At 40.2% G+C, this 20,151-nt stretch overlaps 1 protein-coding gene across 1 annotated transcript in view; it reads left to right on the plus strand.

The window, feature by feature from the left end:
• Nucleotides 1–3,770: 3,770 nt before the first annotated feature.
• Nucleotides 3,771–20,151, plus strand: part of slc25a13 (solute carrier family 25 member 13) — a gene marked incomplete at both ends in the record, with an annotated part of 49,935 nt that continues 33,554 nt past the window's right edge. The window contains 5 exons of the mRNA XM_080045874.1: nucleotides 3,771–3,782; nucleotides 5,172–5,225; nucleotides 5,353–5,495; nucleotides 16,290–16,405; nucleotides 19,801–19,940. Coding sequence (XP_079902000.1) covers nucleotides 3,771–3,782; nucleotides 5,172–5,225; nucleotides 5,353–5,495; nucleotides 16,290–16,405; nucleotides 19,801–19,940 — 465 coding nt within the window. The remainder of the gene's footprint in view (nucleotides 3,783–5,171; nucleotides 5,226–5,352; nucleotides 5,496–16,289; nucleotides 16,406–19,800; nucleotides 19,941–20,151) is intronic.

Genomic DNA, 20,151 nt, shown 5'->3' on the forward strand with positions numbered 1-20,151 from the left:
ACACTACGGGCAGGCTGTGTGGTTTTTCCTTCTTTGGAAAGTGTGAAGTTTGCAATGGTTTGTCATTGCACAACCATTGTTTTCATCTCTGAAACTGTGTTATTCAAAATGCTGAGCACAACTGAAACTACTCTGGCATCAATCTATGTTCTTACATGAAACGCTTAATTAGAGGGGGGAGTAATGAGGGTATAATCAAGTGGTTGCAGTTTTGTAAGCCACTGTGTCCATCAGCAACCATGTGTCCTGCTGATGTGTCCTTGGGCAAGACATTCAACCTCTTACAAATGACAGGTCCGAATGAGAACATCAGCTGAAATTGTACAACAGAAATAAAAGTGATTCTTGGAAGAATTTAGCTGCTGGTTAGGTCAGGGCCACCCAATTGGGGACATTGGAGGTGGTAGAAAATCCATTTATCTTTGTAATAGTTCTGCTTTGTGTGCCCACTGAATGAAATAAATCAAAGTCACTAACAAGGGGTCATAATCCTTTCTTTTCAGCACATGATCTGGCCAATGTGCTCATAAAAGAACAAATATTTCCCTGGTACAACTGTTGTTAGAACCGTGCATCCTTGCATTGATATTAACAACCCTCATGCCTTGTACTATACGATGGTAATTTTCTTTTTAATCTGATGTTTTTTTATGCTATTCTTCAATTAAATCCCATGCAAAAAGCAAATATAAATCATATAAAGGAACCTGAACAGCCACTTTATTATAACCACATGGATTGGCTTTTTTATGTATCGACACGATGGGCTACTCAAAATCTGGATACGACGTCCTACAGTTCACTCTTATTAGTTGCAATACATCAGGTATACTGTCATTGTACTCATTTTTTGATTTTGAAAAAGAAGGACATCTTGCACCTTAGAAACAGCATATTTACAATAGACAATATCACACCGTGCAACAATATCATACGGTGCAACTTGCCATTGACCCATACTCTCCATTATCACTAGGAAGCCATCTTTTCGCAGTAAGTGACCGATCAATATATTGCTCAGTTGTTTCCACATTTGAACTCTTACTTGCTTTGTGTCTCCATCCCATACATTTAAAAAAGACACAAGGAAAAGCAACGATAACTGAGAAACTGTATTCTTGAGTTGTGGAGAAACGGGACAAAGCCATTGCCACAAGCGTCCTCTTTTTTCAGGTCAGAAATATATTTGAAATTTGAATCTCATTACCATGTCATGAATGCTTCTTTGGGGCTCCATCAGGCTTTTCAAGACTTAAACTACAATACGAATTTGCATTCAAGCAAAAAAAAAGAAAGAAAAGAAAGAGAATGTGAATAAAGCCCCGGCAAGAACATCACTGTTAAGCAGTTTTAGCTCGTTCAGTCTACTTAAGAAAACGCAGGAGAAAAAAAAAGAGAAAGACGTGAGTGACGGACAGATGATAGCAATAAAGGTAAGAACAAACTGGCCATTTTACTGCGGTAGGGCCATTTGAGAAGGGATTATTAACTTGTCAGCATTTCAAACGGAGACAACTTTTTCTCCTCCAAAACACATCCCCATGTCTCTGTTACTTTTATTAGAAAGTCTTTAAACCTTTTGACCCCAGAGGGCCTCCGTTATTGGCTGTTAATAGAGACTTGCTGGTCAGTGGGGAGACCCTAAGTGCCCTATTAATCATTTGTTTAGAGCTGGGGTCTATTTTGGAAGCTCTGTGTTTAGGGTGGGTTAAAAATAGGTGGAGGTTGCTTGAGACAGCCGTCCGCCACTCATCGCTCAAGCTGTCAGGACGCGTGGGCCCTTGGGGACGCGGGCAGGAGACCCCTCAAGCCACTGGGGTGCAAAGGTCGCAGGGTTTATCATTATTACCCACTTACTCTGTGGTGGTTGACCGAATCCTTGCTAAAAATACAGGGGCTGAAATGCTGTTCTAAAAAAGCAAAGTTTTACTGAAGGTCATTTTTAAATCATTTAAAAGATTTTTTTTTCTCCCACATATACACAGTCAAGAATTTCATGTCAAAGCTGCTAGCCACTGCAGTTTACATGTCTCAAGTAAATGTTTGGCACTCATGAATAATACACAAGCAAAACAAATGCTGCTACATGCTTCCTACACCAAATGCCACAAGTAAGTGACTTGTTTGCTGGCAGATTGACAGTTATGGGAAATAAAATGTCATGGGATCAAATCATTAATCTTGTCAAATATTGTCATATGACAGGGGAAAATACAGGTGTGGGGATTGCATCGGCTGATAAAACATTACTTACAGCCATTTTTCCAATAAGCGATGGACTCGGTGCTGTCAATATTTGGAGGGGATGCGAGGTATGCCCTAGCGAAGGCCATTTTGCGGGGAGCAGAGAGCCTGCTGGGAAAAATACAGTGGTTCATGCTGGGTCTCCGGGAAGCTGAAAAGCCACCGGCGAAAAGCTATGAATTATTTTGAGCACAAAATACATTTTCTTTGAAGACTGTCGGGCCATTAGAGCCCTTTTGCTCCCTTTTAAATTGTTTTTATGCCGTGAGTAATGTTAACCTTTGCTTTTGTAGTCATGAAATTCTCTCTGCACCTTTTTCCCTCCTGGCACAAAGCACAGATGGGCTGGAAAAGCTGGAAATAAAGTATAGGAACCATTTACCGCGGGGGAAGAATAGGTGTGAGGAAGGAACTAAGGCTTTTATCCTGTCGTTTACAGACCTCTGTTCTTTAGTACAGACTAGTGGAGACTCAATGTGCCCCACTCCCCTCTAATCCCACAGAAATAACTATGTGTAATATATAATTAAGCTTGGAGTGAATATTACAGCAAAAAAAAAAAACTTTGAAATACTTTGCTGCTGCAGGAGCCCAAAAATTATGCCACATTAATACAATAGAGGGTATATGATTAAGTGCAATAACTGCACTGCTGCTGAGTTTGATTGTTAGTTTTTCAAAAGGGAAGTGGTCCAGTTGTTTACCGTGATTGGATTATGAACTATGGGCCCCTGGGTACATAGAAGGCCCCGACTTTTAATACCGGAGCAAAAAAAACCTTCCATTGGTTGGCTGCTTTGTATGTTTTCCAGGTTATTTTTGAGTTTTTATTTTTGGTAGAAATATTTTTTTTAAATTCACGCTATAAAGAGTGGCTGTCTCAAACCCATCCACACCAAAACTTTTAACAGATAAGTAGCCAACACAAACCTGTTGTTCAGCTTTTGTCAACTGGGGCCTTTTAAATCGCATCATAGTTGTAAAATAGGCAGCTGTAGGCCTATTAGGGAACTACTAAAATATCATACTGGAGACAGGTTCATCATCAACACTGAAGGATCGGACTTATATGTGAGGGGATATCCCTTGATTTTACTTTGTTCTAATAATGAATGCTTATTGCAGCCACTTTGAACAGAGGGATTTGTCTAGGGGCCCAGTTGGGCACATGGACCTGTAGGCTAATCCATATTCTTCCCAAACACTACAAACACTCAAGTAGGCTAGGATAGCCTGGATAGGTGAACATTTTCATTGAACATGTCAAGTTTAAAAAAAAATGCACAAGGAGAAGTAGGCAATGGAACCTCTCTCTTTCTCTCACTGTGTTCCTAACGCACATACACGCATTAAGGGTTAATTTAATGACACAAGCCACTGACCAGTTGACCTCTCGTGCCCCCGCACCACGTGCGCCGCTGATCCTCTTTCATCCTCCTTTCACTGCACCGGCGCCTTGATCTCCATGGGAACGTCGTCACGCAGGAGGAAGTGAAGGGGACTATTTGACAGTGAGCTTGCTCGTCATGGCAGCAAAGGTAAGCTGAGAAGTTTTAAACACCAATTTCAACTTGTTTTCTTCCTGGGGAACTGTTGCCTTGTGGACGCTTTACTCGGTAGTCGGAGTGTCTCCTCCAGAGTTCTCCGTCAATTAGGGTTTCTGCCAGGTTAGCCTACCTGCTAAGAGGATGTGTTAGAGGTTAACACTGGCCATACGGCAATGACATTGGGGCTTTACTGTAGCCGGTTAGCTAGTTAATATACCTTTGGCTAACGTTTCAACACTGGTGGAAAGTGCATAATGATACCGTCGCTGGTTATTGGTCTACCCTAGTCCTTCCATGCCCCTTCTACAGTTCCCTGGTCTGTCTGAGCTTCAAAAAAAAAGAGCCAGTTGTGGTCACTTGTAACCTTGGTTAGCACCAGGCAAACAACTTGTGGCATCCCTGCCAAGAAGTAGCTATAGGCCTACTTGCAGGTGACAGAAGTTTCCACAGGCTTTAGAGGACGTTTCCAAATAAGCAGGCTGCTACAGTATGTTCAGAAACTGGTTTAATTTGCAACACCATGCATCTACACAGTGGTGGTCCCCAACCAAGAGGAGATTTGAGACCCTCCCAGCATACACACAAAAAAAATCTGAAGAGTCCTGATATTTCTGCAAAACTAAATTATGTTTGTGTTAGAAATAATAATTAATAGCCTACTAAAAGGTTTTTTTTTTTAAATTCACGGCTCTCGGCCACAGCACATGGCATGGAGCACATACTGGCTTTTCAGAGGCTTTCTAAATCCAGCACAGTTCCAGTACTCATGCATCACTCACCACCACATAACCAACAGATTGAACACATGAGAGAGTTCTGCAACAAGCTAGGTGACTAGGCCTTTTCTGTGGTGTTCACTATTTGTTCACTGTTTTAAAATTTTCATGGCGATTTTATCCATAACTGTATCTTTCCTTCTCATGTATAACAGCTCATTTTCTGTGCTAAATGTTTTATTAGGTTTCTTGTTTTTGTCTTATTTTGATTGATTGTTTTTTTCATCTATTGTTATCATTGCCTTTTTTGCTTTGTATTCCTTTGTGTGTTTTCAAAAGGTGCTGTATAAATAAATGTATCATTATTATTAGTAGTAGTAGTAGGCTAAGTAAGTGTACCCTAAGGTTAGACTATTTAATGTGTTCCCCAGGATAAGAATGAATCTCCAGGCTCAAAGTTATGTTTAATTTGTCAGAGCAGAGGTTTACAGTAATCTTTCTCTTTGCTTGTGAATTACTGGATAAGTTTATATCTTCAGGCACTTAAAAGTTCTCAGATTTAACAATAAGAACCACTGCTAAAAAGTGGGACATTGTGTTTACTTGGCGTGTGTGGAAGTTGTATTCACACAAAAATGTTCACTCACTGAAAATTGTCTTGCAGTCAGTTCTGCCTAGGAGGGCCGACCCCACTGAGTTGAAAGCCATTTTTGAAAAGGTAAGATTTTACCTATGTATTTTTCGTGTCATCTTTTGTGTTTGTGCCTCTCTTCTTCGAAGAAAAATCAAATTTTAAGGCTCAGCTTGCTTCCTACTGTTTTCATCAGTTTTTTTTCACTTTACAGTATGCCAGCATCCACAAGAATGATGAGTGCTTCATGTCTCCGGAGGACTTTGTGAGCCGTTTCCTCCATGCCCACACGGACATCCGGCTGTCAGATCCAGCCACAAAGCTACTCGCGGGAGTGGCAGATCAGGAGAAAAATGGGTTGGTCTTTTCGATATTTGCCTTTTAAACATTAAAGGTAGTCAGTGATTCTGGAGAATGATTGTTGTCAAAATCACTTTTTGTCAAAATTAGTGAATATCTCCTAATACTCCTCCACCTGTTCGTATTGTGTGTGCACTGAAAAAAAAAATCTGGTTACAAAGCCTAGGCCTTGTATTAACTCTGTATTTTTTTGTTAAGCGCGCACACACAGTAGACAGATCGTGAGGAGATATTAAAATATTTTGACAAATTTTCTCCAGAATCGCTTGACTCCACCTGTACGCGATTTTGTGTTTCAGATAAATTAAGATGCTCTTGAATTGAAAAATTGAAACGGAATACAATTTTTTAGTTTATTTTTTTTTACAAAATTATGAAAATAGAGAATCGACAACAGAGCGTCTAGTGAGGACTGACATCATAACAGCTTGAAAACATCTCCAGCAGAAGTTTCTGATGTGACTGTGAAATTGCTACGCTGACTCCCTGTCCAAGCCACAAATGTATCTCCTCTCATTAATATCAAGCCAACTGCTAAGTAGTAAGCTTATGAAAGACTCCTATCAAAGGCAGCAGTGTATGAATTATGTATCCCTTTGATCTCGTGTGACTACCTTTCTAGTGTTATTTTGCATTTTATAAACAAACCTCTGACTGAATCCTTTGGTGTAAAAAATCCGCAGAGGGATGTTCATACTTGAATTTTATATAGCAAAGAGACATCAAACCACCAAAGGCCCCTTTCAGGTGTTTCCTTCTTTGTAGAAACCCCCCCAACAACAACGCCCCAATTTCACACTTACCACCCCCCATCCCCATCACCCCTGTTTTTACATTAATATGTATGTATTTAATGATACATAATGATGGGTAATAAAGTGTTAGGGTAAGTCAAAAAAAGATTATAAAAAAAAATGCATTGCCATGGTTACCACCTGGGCTTCTATAAAGAGCAAAGTGCACATGGCAGCGTACTTTCATGCTATTACATCTGCTTTAAGGTGTGTGTGTGTGTGTGTCCGTGCGCGTGCAGAGGACGGTGAGATGGAGTAGTGGGGGTTTTGGAATTGGAAAAAGAGAGAGTAAGGCGCGTGCACGCACTTACACACACACACACACACACACACACACACACACACACACACACACACACACACGCACTGTAATTGCCCATGCTATTCAGGACCACTCTGTTGCATTGTGCGGCTTTGGAGCAGGATAAATGGTGGCCGTGGCATCAGGGTAAATCTATTAGGAACCCATGGCCCAGGCTTTGTATCTAAACCTCATTTTGGTTTTGTGGAGGGGAATGGAAATGATATGGGGGCAAAACAGGGGGCGGAAAAAAAGTCTGTTTAGACCTTGGGTTTGGATGTGATTTGTTTTTTGTTACGGTTGACATTGTAAAGGCCTTATGATGTTCATACTTTGCAATTGTTATTCTCCTCCTGATCTTTGCTAAATAAATTATTTGATGAGAAAAATAGTGTAGATGATTATTCTACAGACCTGTGCCTCACACAAAACAAACGGATGTATAAAGTAGGGATGCGGCAGCAGCGGCACCATCAGTCCTAGCGGGAAACAGGAACTCATTGTTTTTCAGGCGCTCATCTGTGCAAACCTTTATGAAAAGAACATGGAGCAAGACAAAACAAACCACTTTAGCAGATGTATTACCATCCAGCTCGCCCTATCTCATGCAAATGTGCTTGTGAACAATACGTTTTGGTTGGTATATGAGAGTAGTATATTTGCAGCCCGCTGCTGTGTTTGCCAGGTAGGACTCAATTTCAGCAAGATGAGTCAGGGGTAATAGATTTAGCAGGGGGTCGAATGGCAGGCAGCATACTCGTTTACTTTTCTGTTGGAGTGGATCTGTGAGAGAAATTTTACTTAGATGCCAGTGTGTGTGTGTGTGCGTGCGTGCGTGCGCGCGTTGGGGTGTGGGGGGTGGGGGGAGTAAACAGTGAAAATGCATTTGTCTGCCTCCCCCTCTGCAACGGTGTAAATCAGAGGATATAGTGACAGTTGTAACAATCTGTTATGTGGAAATCACTTTTCTCCCTCTTATTCTCGCTGCTCCCAGTGAGACAGAGAGACAGATAGATAGATAAAGAGGGAGAGAGGGAGACAGACGGGGCTTTAGAGGGTGGAGATGTCTACATTTTTTTGTGTATATGTGCACTGACATATAGAACTACGAGATGGCTTTAAGGTTTTCCTCTTTCACCCGACTTATTTATGTCGCCTCTTTTGACTCTCTTTGCATTCATCCGCTCACATCATCACTTTCTCTGCACTCTCTCGTACCATAATGCACATCCATTTATTCCCCCCACCCCCCACCTCGACTCCCTACCTTTCTTGTCTCTCCATATCTTCTTCCCTCTGATGTTTTGATAGAAGCATCTGTTGAAGTGTGAACGGAAAATCCCCAGTTTCACCCATGGACTCTTGGATGTTTAAGAAAGAAAAAAAAAACTTTGTTAAGGGAGCGTGCTGAGAAAATAGTAGTCTGCAAGTTGCAGTGGGCATTCTAGAATCAGGACTGGTGGGTGTCCAACCTTAAAAAACAGTACAAATACTGGCAGCTAGCACTCACCTGCGTGTGTGTGTGTTTTTCGGGTTGGTTTTGTGTGTATGTGTGAATGCAGGTACGCTGCAGGTGGGTGGAAGGCTGTCAGTAACAATGCCAAGATGACAACGGAAGGGGATTATTCAAGCTCCCTCCAGGCCCCTCTCTCCCAGTACTATCAACGAAGGAGAGCTGTCTATCTATCAACCGGGCCCTAACCGACACCGTGCATTTATGTCACTTGTAAACAATGTTTCCAAGCCTGTTTTTTTTTTCGGTTCAGAGGAGTGTATTTATGTCTGAGGAGATAGAGATGAATGCCAGGAGACAAAGAAAGGAAAAAGAAGAAAGAAAAAAATATATACTATATATGTGTATATATATATATATATTATATATATACATATGGAATTTGGGGTGGCGTTTTTATGTCAGACAGACGTATCACGGACACTTAAAATTGCAATGTATTGACATCCAAACAAAAAACGTCATTCAGCTGTCATCTATAGAAAGCACACATTAGAAATCAAGTCTTTGTTCATGCCTCATGTGTTGTGTCTCTCGTCTGGCGCGTGTCACAGATATGTCCACGCCTGTTTAAAGATTGAACAAAATCCGGCAGAGGAAAGTAAGTACAAAATTCACCACTGAGGAGATGCCATGCTGAAGTATCACATTAGCCTCCCCCTCCCTCTGTCTCCGAAGTTCATCCCAGGCTGCGTACGCGGATCGGGCAGCCCTGGACACATGCCATAGTAGTTGATGGTTGGGAGATGCTGTCTGTTGACTTGATTATTGAGTGTCTCGTTGGGATTGTGTCTCCTTTGCAAAAACGAGCCCCCCCCCCCCCTCTCTCATGGTAATCATTTTGCAGCCGTCATGGCGCTGCTAATCAACCATCATAAGCTTCATCCCCGGACTACGGAGCTGTGTGTAAATGCTTACGACTATGTGGAATGTTTCTCGTGTGTGTGTTATGGAGATGCCCCCTGGATCTTGTCTGGACTCCCTGGCCTAAATCATTGGTCCAATCCCTACATGATCAACAGCCCTCTCAGTTACACTAATACACTGATTATCCAAGCCTGGGAAAACACAGATGGGACAACCAGCGTGCATGTAAAACCAATGTGCGTGAAACACAAAGAAATATGATTTTTTCCCCCGTCCGTTCTGTCGGGGGGGAGGGGAGGGGGCACTAATGCTCTCCAAGTCTTTGCGTTGCAGCCTGTACAAGCTTGAACTCCTTTGTTAACCTCTCTGAGGTATAATTTCCCCGTCTATTATACATCTGTCACAAAAGTATGATCATTATTGGGAGAGTTTGATAATATTCCAGCAGCGTGAGCAGCAATGCTATTGGCTTTGTTTGTAACAGTGGATCCACAGTAGCAGCGGTGTGCTTTTGTGCGCCCTTCCACCTACTTGCGATCAGCAGGGCCCTGCTCTTAAGAACTACCGACTTAGTTAATAAAACAGTTGGTCTTGCCTTTGAAACAATGACAGCTGATTTGATTTGCCACTGAAGAGAACCATATTCTTGCTCACTTATATTCCCTCCCCATATTTCTTTTACTTCCTGTGTCGCTTTCCAACCAGCACACACGCACATCTATTCTTTTCTGGAAGTGTATTGATGCCATCGTACCAGTATGCATTTCTGAGTTGTTGTTTGTTTTTTTTGTATGGAAAAAAACATTTATTTCCACCAACATTCAAAAACATTTCCCCTTTTCCGGGTATTATTTTGATAACCAATACTTTTGTCAGTGCACATCTCTTCTTTTTCTTTTCCTTCTTTTTCTTTTCATTCGGTTTCACCAAGGTAAACTACACTTATTGATGCAGATAAACATCCACACACAAACCATGTCCAAACGGACACATCTAAATTTCACCAGTACCCTTATTAATTACATCAAACAGGAAAATGTAAGTATTGTAACCCCCCCCCCCCCACCTCCTTCTACATACTCCCCCCTTTGGAAATTGAAATGGGTTTAATAAATGGATGCCCGGGGCCGGCTCATTAGCACTGACCCCTCCTGCAATTATCAGAGCCATTTGTGAAATTCATAATGGACTTGTGGCAACTGTGAACCAGGGCCTAAATAAAGGCTAGACTGCGTGGTCCAGTTCCCCACAGCAGGATTCTGTCTCCCATGGGGGCTGTTGCAACTTATAATGTAATAAAGACTCATAATGTAAATAACGCCTCATAACGGCTCATAATGTAATAATTTCAATGTAATAAAAGTTCATAATGTAATAATCGTCTCATAATGTAATAAAATCACGGACGCGTAACGTAATAAGGGCTTTGCGAATAATGTAATACTGTAATAACTTATTACATTAAGAACCTTATTGATACCGCTCATAATGTTATAACAGCTCATAATGTAATAATAGCACATATAGTGATAATAATAATAATTTAACCTCTCAAACAAAGCTGCAAGTAAAAGCAAAAGGCATGGGCTTCAGTGCATTACTAAACTAAATTTGTGAAACCAAGTACTATTAATTAATAATAATTGCACTCTCACATTTTATTGATGTGAAATAACAGTTGAGCCACTAGTTGGGATTCTGAGAACGCCGTGCTCACTTCTACTGTGACTTTTGCAGGTAAGCAGCCCTAGTTGTGACCTTTAAAGTTCAATATATATATTTGTTAAACCAAGCCATACACCTTATCTGTTTAAATTATATTAATAAGATGTTTGTAGGATAATGTGTATGTTTAAGCTAGCAGCTATTTTTTGTGTTTCAGCTAGCAGCTATTTCTTGTGTTTTAGCTAGCAGCTATTTCTTGTGTTTTAGCTAGCACTGCTAGCAGCTATTTCTTGTGTTTTAGCTAGCAGCTATTTCTTGTGTATTAAGATGTTTGTTATAATAGTGTTGTATGTTTTAGCTGGGGCGGCAATAGCTCAGTCCGTAGGGACTTGGCTAGGGGACTTAAAGGTTGCCGATTCAAGTCCCACTTGGACCATAAAAGTATGATGTGGACTGGCGGTTGAGAAGACGTTTTGTTATCAAATTATTTGTAGGGGTACACAACATCCTAAAATGTATGTACATAAATTATTTGTTAAAAATAAATATTTACATTAATCTAGTGATGCTGAATATAAAGAGTTTCTGCATACCCCACCTCAATGTCTACTGATTCACTGAATTTTGTTTTATTCACAGAAAAGGAACAATGAAACTGGGCATGACAATCTTGGTCCTATTCACACTGGCCCTTTTGGTTAGTGACATTCAAGGCCATGGAAGTCGAGAAATGGATGATGAGACATATGATGTCATTGTTAAAGCAATGAGAGGAGAATTTGGCATTCCTGTTAAAGAAAGGACAAGGGTCCAACGCGCTGCCCTTGTTCATCTCTGGAGGAATAAGCACTTGTTTGGGCTACCCAAACAAGTGCCTTGCCTCAAAAATCATAGGGACAAAACAGAAACATTTAAGTTGTATGTACGACGAAGTGCTGAGGAAAAAAGCTGTTCAAATAGCAAACGATCCGTCCCATCCACTCCATAGGGAGTTTGAACTTCTTCCCTCGGGTAGACGTTACAGAGTGCCAAGGGCAAATCGTAACATTTTTAAAAATTCCTTCACTCCTAAAGCGATTGGGGTACTGAACACCATGTCCCGCTGATGTGTATACTGCCACTGCTGTCCTGCTTCTTGCCCTGAAGATGTCTGTGTGTAAATGTTGTTGTTGTTGCTTTTGTTGTTGTTGTTGTTGTGTTGTCCTGCTTGTTGTTTTTTGTATGAGACCGAAGACGAATCTCCACACCGTGGACAATAAAGATTTAACTAACTAACTAACTAACTATTGGAAGACGGCAAGACGTTGATATACGATGGGAAATTGGTGGCAAAAAAGACAAGCTTCAAAGGCATTGTGAAGACAGGGCTTGAAGAGACCAAGGGTTGTGGTGCCAGAAAACTTAACGTATACCTAAAAGGATAAGTATTCCGGCATCAGTACACAAAATGTGCAAAAGGTATTGGACAGGTCCAGGCTCTCAACTTTGCAGAGCTACTTTTCAAAACAAGGCCATTCCCAAGCCGATCAGGGCTAAAACAGTTCAAGAGCGTCATCAAATCGACCTTCTCGACATGGGGAGATGGGCTGTCAAGCATAGAAACGTTAGATATAGGTACATTCTAACCATCCTTGATGTGTGTAGCAGTTACATATGGCTACGCCCTCTGAAGAGCAAAGAGAGCAAAGAGATTGCTAAACATCTCATTGAAATCTACACTGAACATGGCCCACCCAACATTTTGCAGCATGATCTGGGCAAAGAATTCAAAGGTGCAGTCCATAAGCTGATGGAATCATATCAGGTCAAAGTCATTCAGAGCTCTCCATACCACCCCCAGAGCCAAGGTAAAGTTGAGAGAACACACCAGGTGCTACGTCGAAAGATCATGTATGACTTTGTGAATTTCAAACGAGGAGGTGTTAACTGGGCAGCACATATGCCAAATTATGCAAGAGTTATGAATCTGGACAAAAAAGAGGTTCTCAACTGGATGTCTCCATTTGAAGTGTATTATGGGCGGAAGAATAATATCAGGACTCTTCACTTATCCAGCAATACAGGTGATGCTAGCCCCGGCTCAGTTTCTGATGCAGTTCCTGAAGACTTGGAACAGAACATGAGTAAGTTTGAGCAAAACCGCAGGAAGATACGAAGGAGGGCATTAAAGGCTACGGAGCGTTGCATGAAACGTATGATTAAATCAAGGGGAAATCCACCACCATCAGTTTACAACTTACAGGACAAAGTGTTGGTGAGGGGCAGCACAGGTCCCAGATTTTCAAAACGATACGCTGTGATACCAGGTATAGTTGTCAAAAGAAATGCAGATCTGTCGAAATACAAAGTCAAGTTCCGAATGCTAGGCAACCCAGGCCATCAACATATCAAATGGTTTGCAGTATGTGATGTGACAAGTGTCACAAGGGAGCGGGAGAAGCAGCGTTCTGAGCACAAGGCCAGAAAACATCAACGCATACAGTTGTTACAGCCCATCACCCATGGAATGAGGTTAGAATCCTTTGGATCACTAGGTTTCAGGACTCGTTTGGACCCTAATTCAGATGGCAGCTGCCAGTTTGCTGCCATGGTTGACCAACTAGCCTCACTTGGAATTTTTCTGTCTGCAACATCTTTTAAGGCAAGAAATTGTATCAGACCTAATGCTTCACCCACATGCCATGAATGGAATACATCTTTCTAATTTTGTGGAAGGGCAATGGGATGACTGTGCAAAGCATGCAGCACAGTGGTACATATGGTGATCATTTGACTCTACAAAGAACATCCACCATATTCAATGTACAGTTTATGATTGTGTCAACGCTTGGAGTTGATGCAACAGCAATAGTATCCCCACATGGTCACTACGATGAAAGTCTGCCATTGCTGATTCTAGGCCATTTTTCTGAAGGTTGTGGGGACCATTATGTTAGTCTTGATGGACCAGTCAGACCATTCATTCGAAGAATTCAGAGAGCAGAGAAGCAGAGGGTGCTTCTTTATAATACTGGCTCTGATGCTGTCCCTGACTCTGACCACCATTCAAACCCTGACTCTGACCATCACTCTGACCCCACCAATTACCCACCTGGAGATTCCAGTGATGTCTTACATGGTGACTCATGTGATGTTCCTTATGGTGATCCCAATGATGTCCTACATGGTGACCTCCACACTGTCCGTTACACTGACCCTGATACTGTTTCTTCTGCATGTCCTACAGTGCCAAAACATATCTTCCCTGCTGACCCTGACTTCATTGCTAGCCCTAATTTGCCTTTGATTGTACTGTCAACCATTATCCAGTAATGCCTGTTGATGGATATGACACCTTCAACAGAGTTTCCAACTTGTTCAGAGAGCTAACCCTGCCATTCCTACCAAGAATTTGTATATGTGATTCTTTGGTGGAATGTTTAAATATTGTGACGGATGAAGACTGTAGCATTGGTATTTGTAGGTTATATAAAGCAGCTGAACGTAATAGTGGCCTTGCATCCAACATCAGGCAGCTCTTCAGCCAAAATGCCAGGTGGTTTACAGCATGGATCGTGATTCGACATATATCCTTTGGATGGTTCCATATTAAAGACATTCATTGGAAGAAATAAAGTGATTTGAGTAATCACTGGCACAGTCACTGACCACTGACAAATGGAGCCCCCTTGACTTTATTTTTGTTGGCAACTATAATTTATGATCATTAAATCATTAAACCTACATACATACACTGTGTTTACATTTAAAGAGCCTTTGAGCTGGTTCATGTTTTCTATGACATCCCTATGTCTGTTCTAGACTCACATACTGTATATAGCTGGTAGATATTGTGAGACTAATTTGATGTTCAGATCTCCAAAGTTTTTGATGACTTTTTTGTTATTGTTCAAAAGTTCCAAAATAAAAGAAGTTTGAATTAACATGTTATGCTGCTTGTATCATGTATTTCACGTAAGTAGTAGGAAAATAATATTTAAAAGCCTTTATTAAATTGGCATTAAAGACCAACAAAAAAAACTGCTAAATTTTTCTTCATAAGGTTGTATGGAAGGAAAGAGTGTTCACTTACTTTTTTGAAAAGTCCAATTTTAAATGTGTTTTCATTGCAGGAGTTATTAGTTATTGTAGCAAAGAACATTAAACTACATGAACTACTGTCCCCCTCCTTCTTCCCTAATCCAACCTCTTCTCCTGACAGCTTTTGAGTTGGTTACTGTAGCGCAACCTATGTACAAATCATAGTCAAACTCATAAATAAACCTGTGCCCAAAAGTGCATTAGTTGTCAGTATACAGTTGTTGCCTTTATACCATGGATTTGACCCATGGAGGATGATGCGTTAAATAATAAGGCTTCTCTTCCTTTTTATGAGGCCTGCCACTTATTGGGGGCGAGGTTCAGTATATGGCATCTAAGTTGGCTAATGCTGCAGCATGTTTGCAGAAATGTGTGATCTTGCTGAGAGACAGACAGAGGTGAAAGCATTTCCTTCCACTCCTGCAGGGATGGCAGAAGTAAACATTATGATAATGCAACACTTTGCTCACTATATATGCTATTATTACATTATGAGCTGTTATAACATTATGAGCGGTATTAATAAGGTTCTTAATGTAATAAGTTATTACATTATGCGCAAAGCCCTTATTACGTTATGCGTCCTGATTTTATTACATTATGTGACGATTATTACATTATGAACTTTTATTACATTGAAATTATTACATTATGAGCCGTTATTACATTATGAGTCTTTATTATGTTATAAGTTGCAACAGGGGCTCTCTCAGTGGGTTCACACAATAACGATATTTTATGTTTTTTTTTTCTCTTGTTGTCGATGCATCGGGGCATTTGTGTGTTACAACGGAGAGACCGATGATACAATAGTGTTCATCAGAACAAAAAAAAAACTTGAAAAAGAGAAAAATCTATTCTGTTGTGTTTTACTTTGAACTCTTAACTTGTGTTTTAGCGTAGACACACACAAACCAAGTTCGCCATTCAATTATTTTTCCACCTTGGCTTCTCTTGACGTTTACTCTAAACTGCATATTGCATTACGTTTACATTGAATGGAATTATATTTCCTTAACTGGCTCCCAACTCCCTCGTGGCCATGTCTACTTGTTTAAAATGGCACACTGAAATATAAAACTTCATATTTAATTTTTTCTTTTCTTTTTTTTCTTCTCGGTGTAAAGTTGGCGCTCACTATACCTGCTGCCAGCTCATACCAGGAACACACACTGTGCTTTTTAAAATGTTTTATTTTCTTACTGTCACACTCAATGAGTTTATGACATTACAAAGGGAATAACAGACCACTGGATAAAAGGCCGCTTGAACTAGCATAGTGCAGATTGATTGGTTGTCTAAGTGTGCTGGTTTGCCACTGTGTGGCAGTAATTACAATGGGGTTTTGTAGTTTAATGCGGTGCTCAAATAGCTTGTTTTTTATTTATATATTTAATTTTATTAGTGTTACTTGGGTTAAGCATTTATTATATATATATATTATATGACTAAATCAATTTAATAGGGTCAGTGTGTCACATGTGGAGCTGATTAAAGTATTTATACAGAGATCCTGAAACATGAATACCACATTAATAAATCTTTCTTTCCACCTTTCTCTCTTCTCTCAGGATGATCTCGTTTCAGGAGTTTGTAGCATTCGAGTCTGTGCTGTGTGCCCCAGACTCCCTCTACCTGGTCGCCTTCCTACTGTTTGATAAAGCAGGCGATGGACTGACCTGTTTTGGTAAGTAACTCTGCGTTTAATTCACAGCCTCCTATACAATAACACTGTAGTCTGTACAAATGTACAGAGTGTCTTACTGAACCATTAGCATGTCTACTGTAATGTACTTTACAAGGGACCTGGAATTATGTACTGATCCTTGAGAAGTACAAACCCTCAGAAACTCATTATCACTTAGGTTATATAAAAACACATTTCATTGCACATTTTCAAATATTGGTATTATGGTATTTATTATGTCTTCTCCTCAATGTTACTGGGAGCATTGTTACTTTTCTCTAAATACTATAGGCCTTTAAAAAAAAATATTTTCATAAAAACAAGCTTACTCTGATCATACTATGTCTCGTCTCCTTCATGCGTAATCAAAGAAACCGCATTGCAGAATTATGCATATTCTTACTTTTATAAAAGGGAAGTTGCAAGTCGTGAAGATAAACCCCCCTCCCAAAAGCGCTTATGTTATTATGTAACTTGTAATAAAAGTTCATGTCTCCACACTGCCTTTTTGTTAAATGTCAAACACAAAGAAGTTTGGCCAATCCTGATGGAGAGTATGCTCCTCTTCAAATGCACCGTGGAGGAAGTTTCCATACAAACTCCTCTTTTGTTTATGTAAGGGTCTGACCTTTGCTCACAAACAAAAAATACTGTATGTGGTCCCGAATCTCATCTTTAAAGAAGAAAAGGTTAGGTTTGGAGGTGGTAGATGGCTGGTGGCAACTAAAGGATGGAGATCAAGATTTGAGGAGGGGGTGGGTAGCTGTGTGTGTGTGTGTGTGTGTGTGTGTGTGTGTGTGTGTGTGTGTGTGTGTGTGTGTGTGCGTGTGTGCGTGTGTGCGTGTGTGCGTGTGTGCGTGTGCGTGTGCGTGTGCGTGTGCGTGTGCGTGCGTGTGTGTGTATTGTGTACACGTATGATTGGCACCATTACTGTGATGCCTGGAAGCTCCGAGGTGAAAAGGGAAGACATTTGCACTCGTTGCCTATTTCACATTTGCCTAATTGATTTAAACAAGTCTAATGCCAGCGTTCTGTAGGTGTGCGAGGCGTTAGCACATTAGGCTTGATTTGAAATGCAGTGCACACACATCCCGCTCACAAAACAGGGAAGAGTAAGTGAATTTCATTTTAATTGTTGCTGTCGACAGGGTGCAAGATCATTGCGGGTGATTATATATGCACATATGTAAATTTTCATATTTAAAAGGATCAATTAGAGTGACGTTGTCTTGGTGGCAATTAAAAGGTCTGCTGTTTTTTTTTCTGCATCTCCCAAAGGTTAATGAATATCCCAATGCCGGTGAGTTATGAGCCTCGTGTACAAGTGGAAAATTGCATGAAAAACATAACACACATCATGCCGCGCACAAACACTGGGTACAGTGTCTGCCACTTGCGTCGGGCTAACATTTCACCAAAAGCAAATAACTTGTGACTGAGATTATAGGCTTGTCAAAGTCGCTTTATTGTGATACATTACAGAATTTTCTCTTTCTCTCCCCTGCTCTCCCTTTTTTTCTTCCTTTCAGTTCATTAGATTAAAGAGACTCGCCAAGGCTCAAAAATAAAAAAACTCCCTTCTTTATTACCTATTAAAAACATTAATAGCTGCAGCTTACATTGCATTAAAGGCCCGCTTGTTTTCTCATGCAATAAAACGGCCGTACTCTGATTTCTTCTCATTTCATTTTTCTATAAATCCATTTTTTATTTGATAATAATAACCTGAGTAATGTCTGTTAAGCACACAGTGCTCTGAATTTTCAGCACTTTAAAAAATAAATGTGTAATTTGCTTGTTAGGTCGAGTTCATAAAATCTGCAACATAACACGGCATATGAAATGCAGTTGTGCCTCTGCCAGAGACAAAAAACAGAAAAAAAGTGAAAGAACTAAAGAGGACTGAGTGTTGACAAGTCTATAAAAGCTGATCATATAAACGGCGGGCTTTGGAGCAGCCTCTCCTTTAAGGAGTTAAAGGCTGTATATTTATTGCCTCATTAAAGTGTTAAAAAAAACAATGCAGAAGCTGTCTTCTAGGTAGGGCAGAGCTGAAGTAAAATCACCTTTCTCTATCTCTCTCTCTCTTGTTCTTTCCCCCCTCCCTTTCTGTCTTTATATATAAAAAAAATGCTTTCCTCCTTTTCCTTTCTGCGCTCGTTCAGCACGGCTTGTTTGGTAATAAGAAACAGGTCGCTCTATTGGTTTGTTTTTGTTTCTTTAGTAAGGCTGTAATTTAGGACTCATGTTCAGTGTCTCTCCACTCTGCCGGCTGTAGAGGCTTAGAGGGTTCAGGCAGAGGAACACGAGTGAGAAGAAAAGGCTTTCCCTCTCAATACAGAGCCTACACAGCTCAAACAACTTCTGCCATGTGTCATTCAGGACTGATTTGAAGTTGAGGAAACTTAAGTCTCAATCAGAGCAGAATTGTGTTTCTGGAGATTGACTTTGACATTTTGTCACAAACAGTCACTGACGTTGGCTTTTCTCTTTCTTCTTCTCCTTCTTCTTCCCAAAATCAAATAATTACTAATGTTAACCACACAATAGGAAACATATGCCATTTGTTACGACCTGACTCTCAAAACTTTGAACTAACAGATTTTTACATCTTTATTAGACAAACTAGGAGCTTACGATGGAAGAAGTATTTGATTATTGTTTGTTATGAAAACATGAACATACAGAAAGGAGAGTTTTAATGGTGAATGCCCTTTTTGGCACATGGTTAATGTCTGGTCACATTAGCCTTACATGTGGGGTGTAATCTGTAAAACCCAAACAGAACTTTTATTATATCATAGAGGTTTTGAAGAAAACTTTAGCATCATTGCTTCATTCTTTTTGTTTAAGTTGTGTTTATTTTGCATACATCCACACAGCAACTCAGTAGTGGAATGCAACTAAATACATTCACTGTACTTGAGTGCAATTTTTAGTTTCAGGAGATAAATAATTTTTACCACTATATTTAACAGATATATTTGCTTTGATAATTAGAATTTTACACACACGTTTATAAAATCTGAAACATTTAACTACCTAAAAGTTTAGAATTTGATTAAAATTTGCTCCAGTTTGACCAGTTACAACCACAAAAAGCTTAAAAGAAACAATAACCCAATGATAAAATATCGGTGAATAACATGGGCTGTTTATATACATAACAAATGTTTACTTAAAAGTACATTTAGCTACTTCTGTAGACTTTGAATGCAGGGCCTTAGTAGTATTTCTATATTGTAAATACTCTTACTAGTGGTGAGTAAAATACTTCCCCCACCACTGCAGGCAAAGCTGCTACACTACCGTATCTTGTTATTAGGCCTTTAAGAGCAACTTGTCACTATTCCGTCATAATTACCAGCAGCTTATCCTTGTAATTCTCTTTGCAGAGGATGTGAAGCAGGTCTTCAGCCAGACCACCATCCACCAGCACATCCCCTTCAGCTGGGACTGTGAGTTCATACGGCTGCACTTTGGCACCAAGCGGGACAAGCATCTCAGCTATGGAGAGTTCACCCAGTTTCTCCTGGTAGGTTTCATGTAGATTACTGTAGATTTATGTCTGTCTCTATAACTAATTCTGTCTTATTTTCATTATCCAGTGACCATCACTAAATCTTTATCAACTGATTTATGTGCCTGTGCACACACTGCCTATTCCTCACCTATTCTTTACAGGCTGTTCATCTAAACTGCTCATGTAAACTGTGTTGTCAGATACTTATCTAAGCTTGGCCAGA

The sequence above is a fragment of the Ammodytes marinus genome, assembly GCF_949987685.1.
Source record: "Ammodytes marinus genome assembly, chromosome: 17".
In the NCBI taxonomy this organism is placed as follows: Eukaryota; Metazoa; Chordata; class Actinopteri; order Uranoscopiformes; family Ammodytidae; genus Ammodytes; species Ammodytes marinus.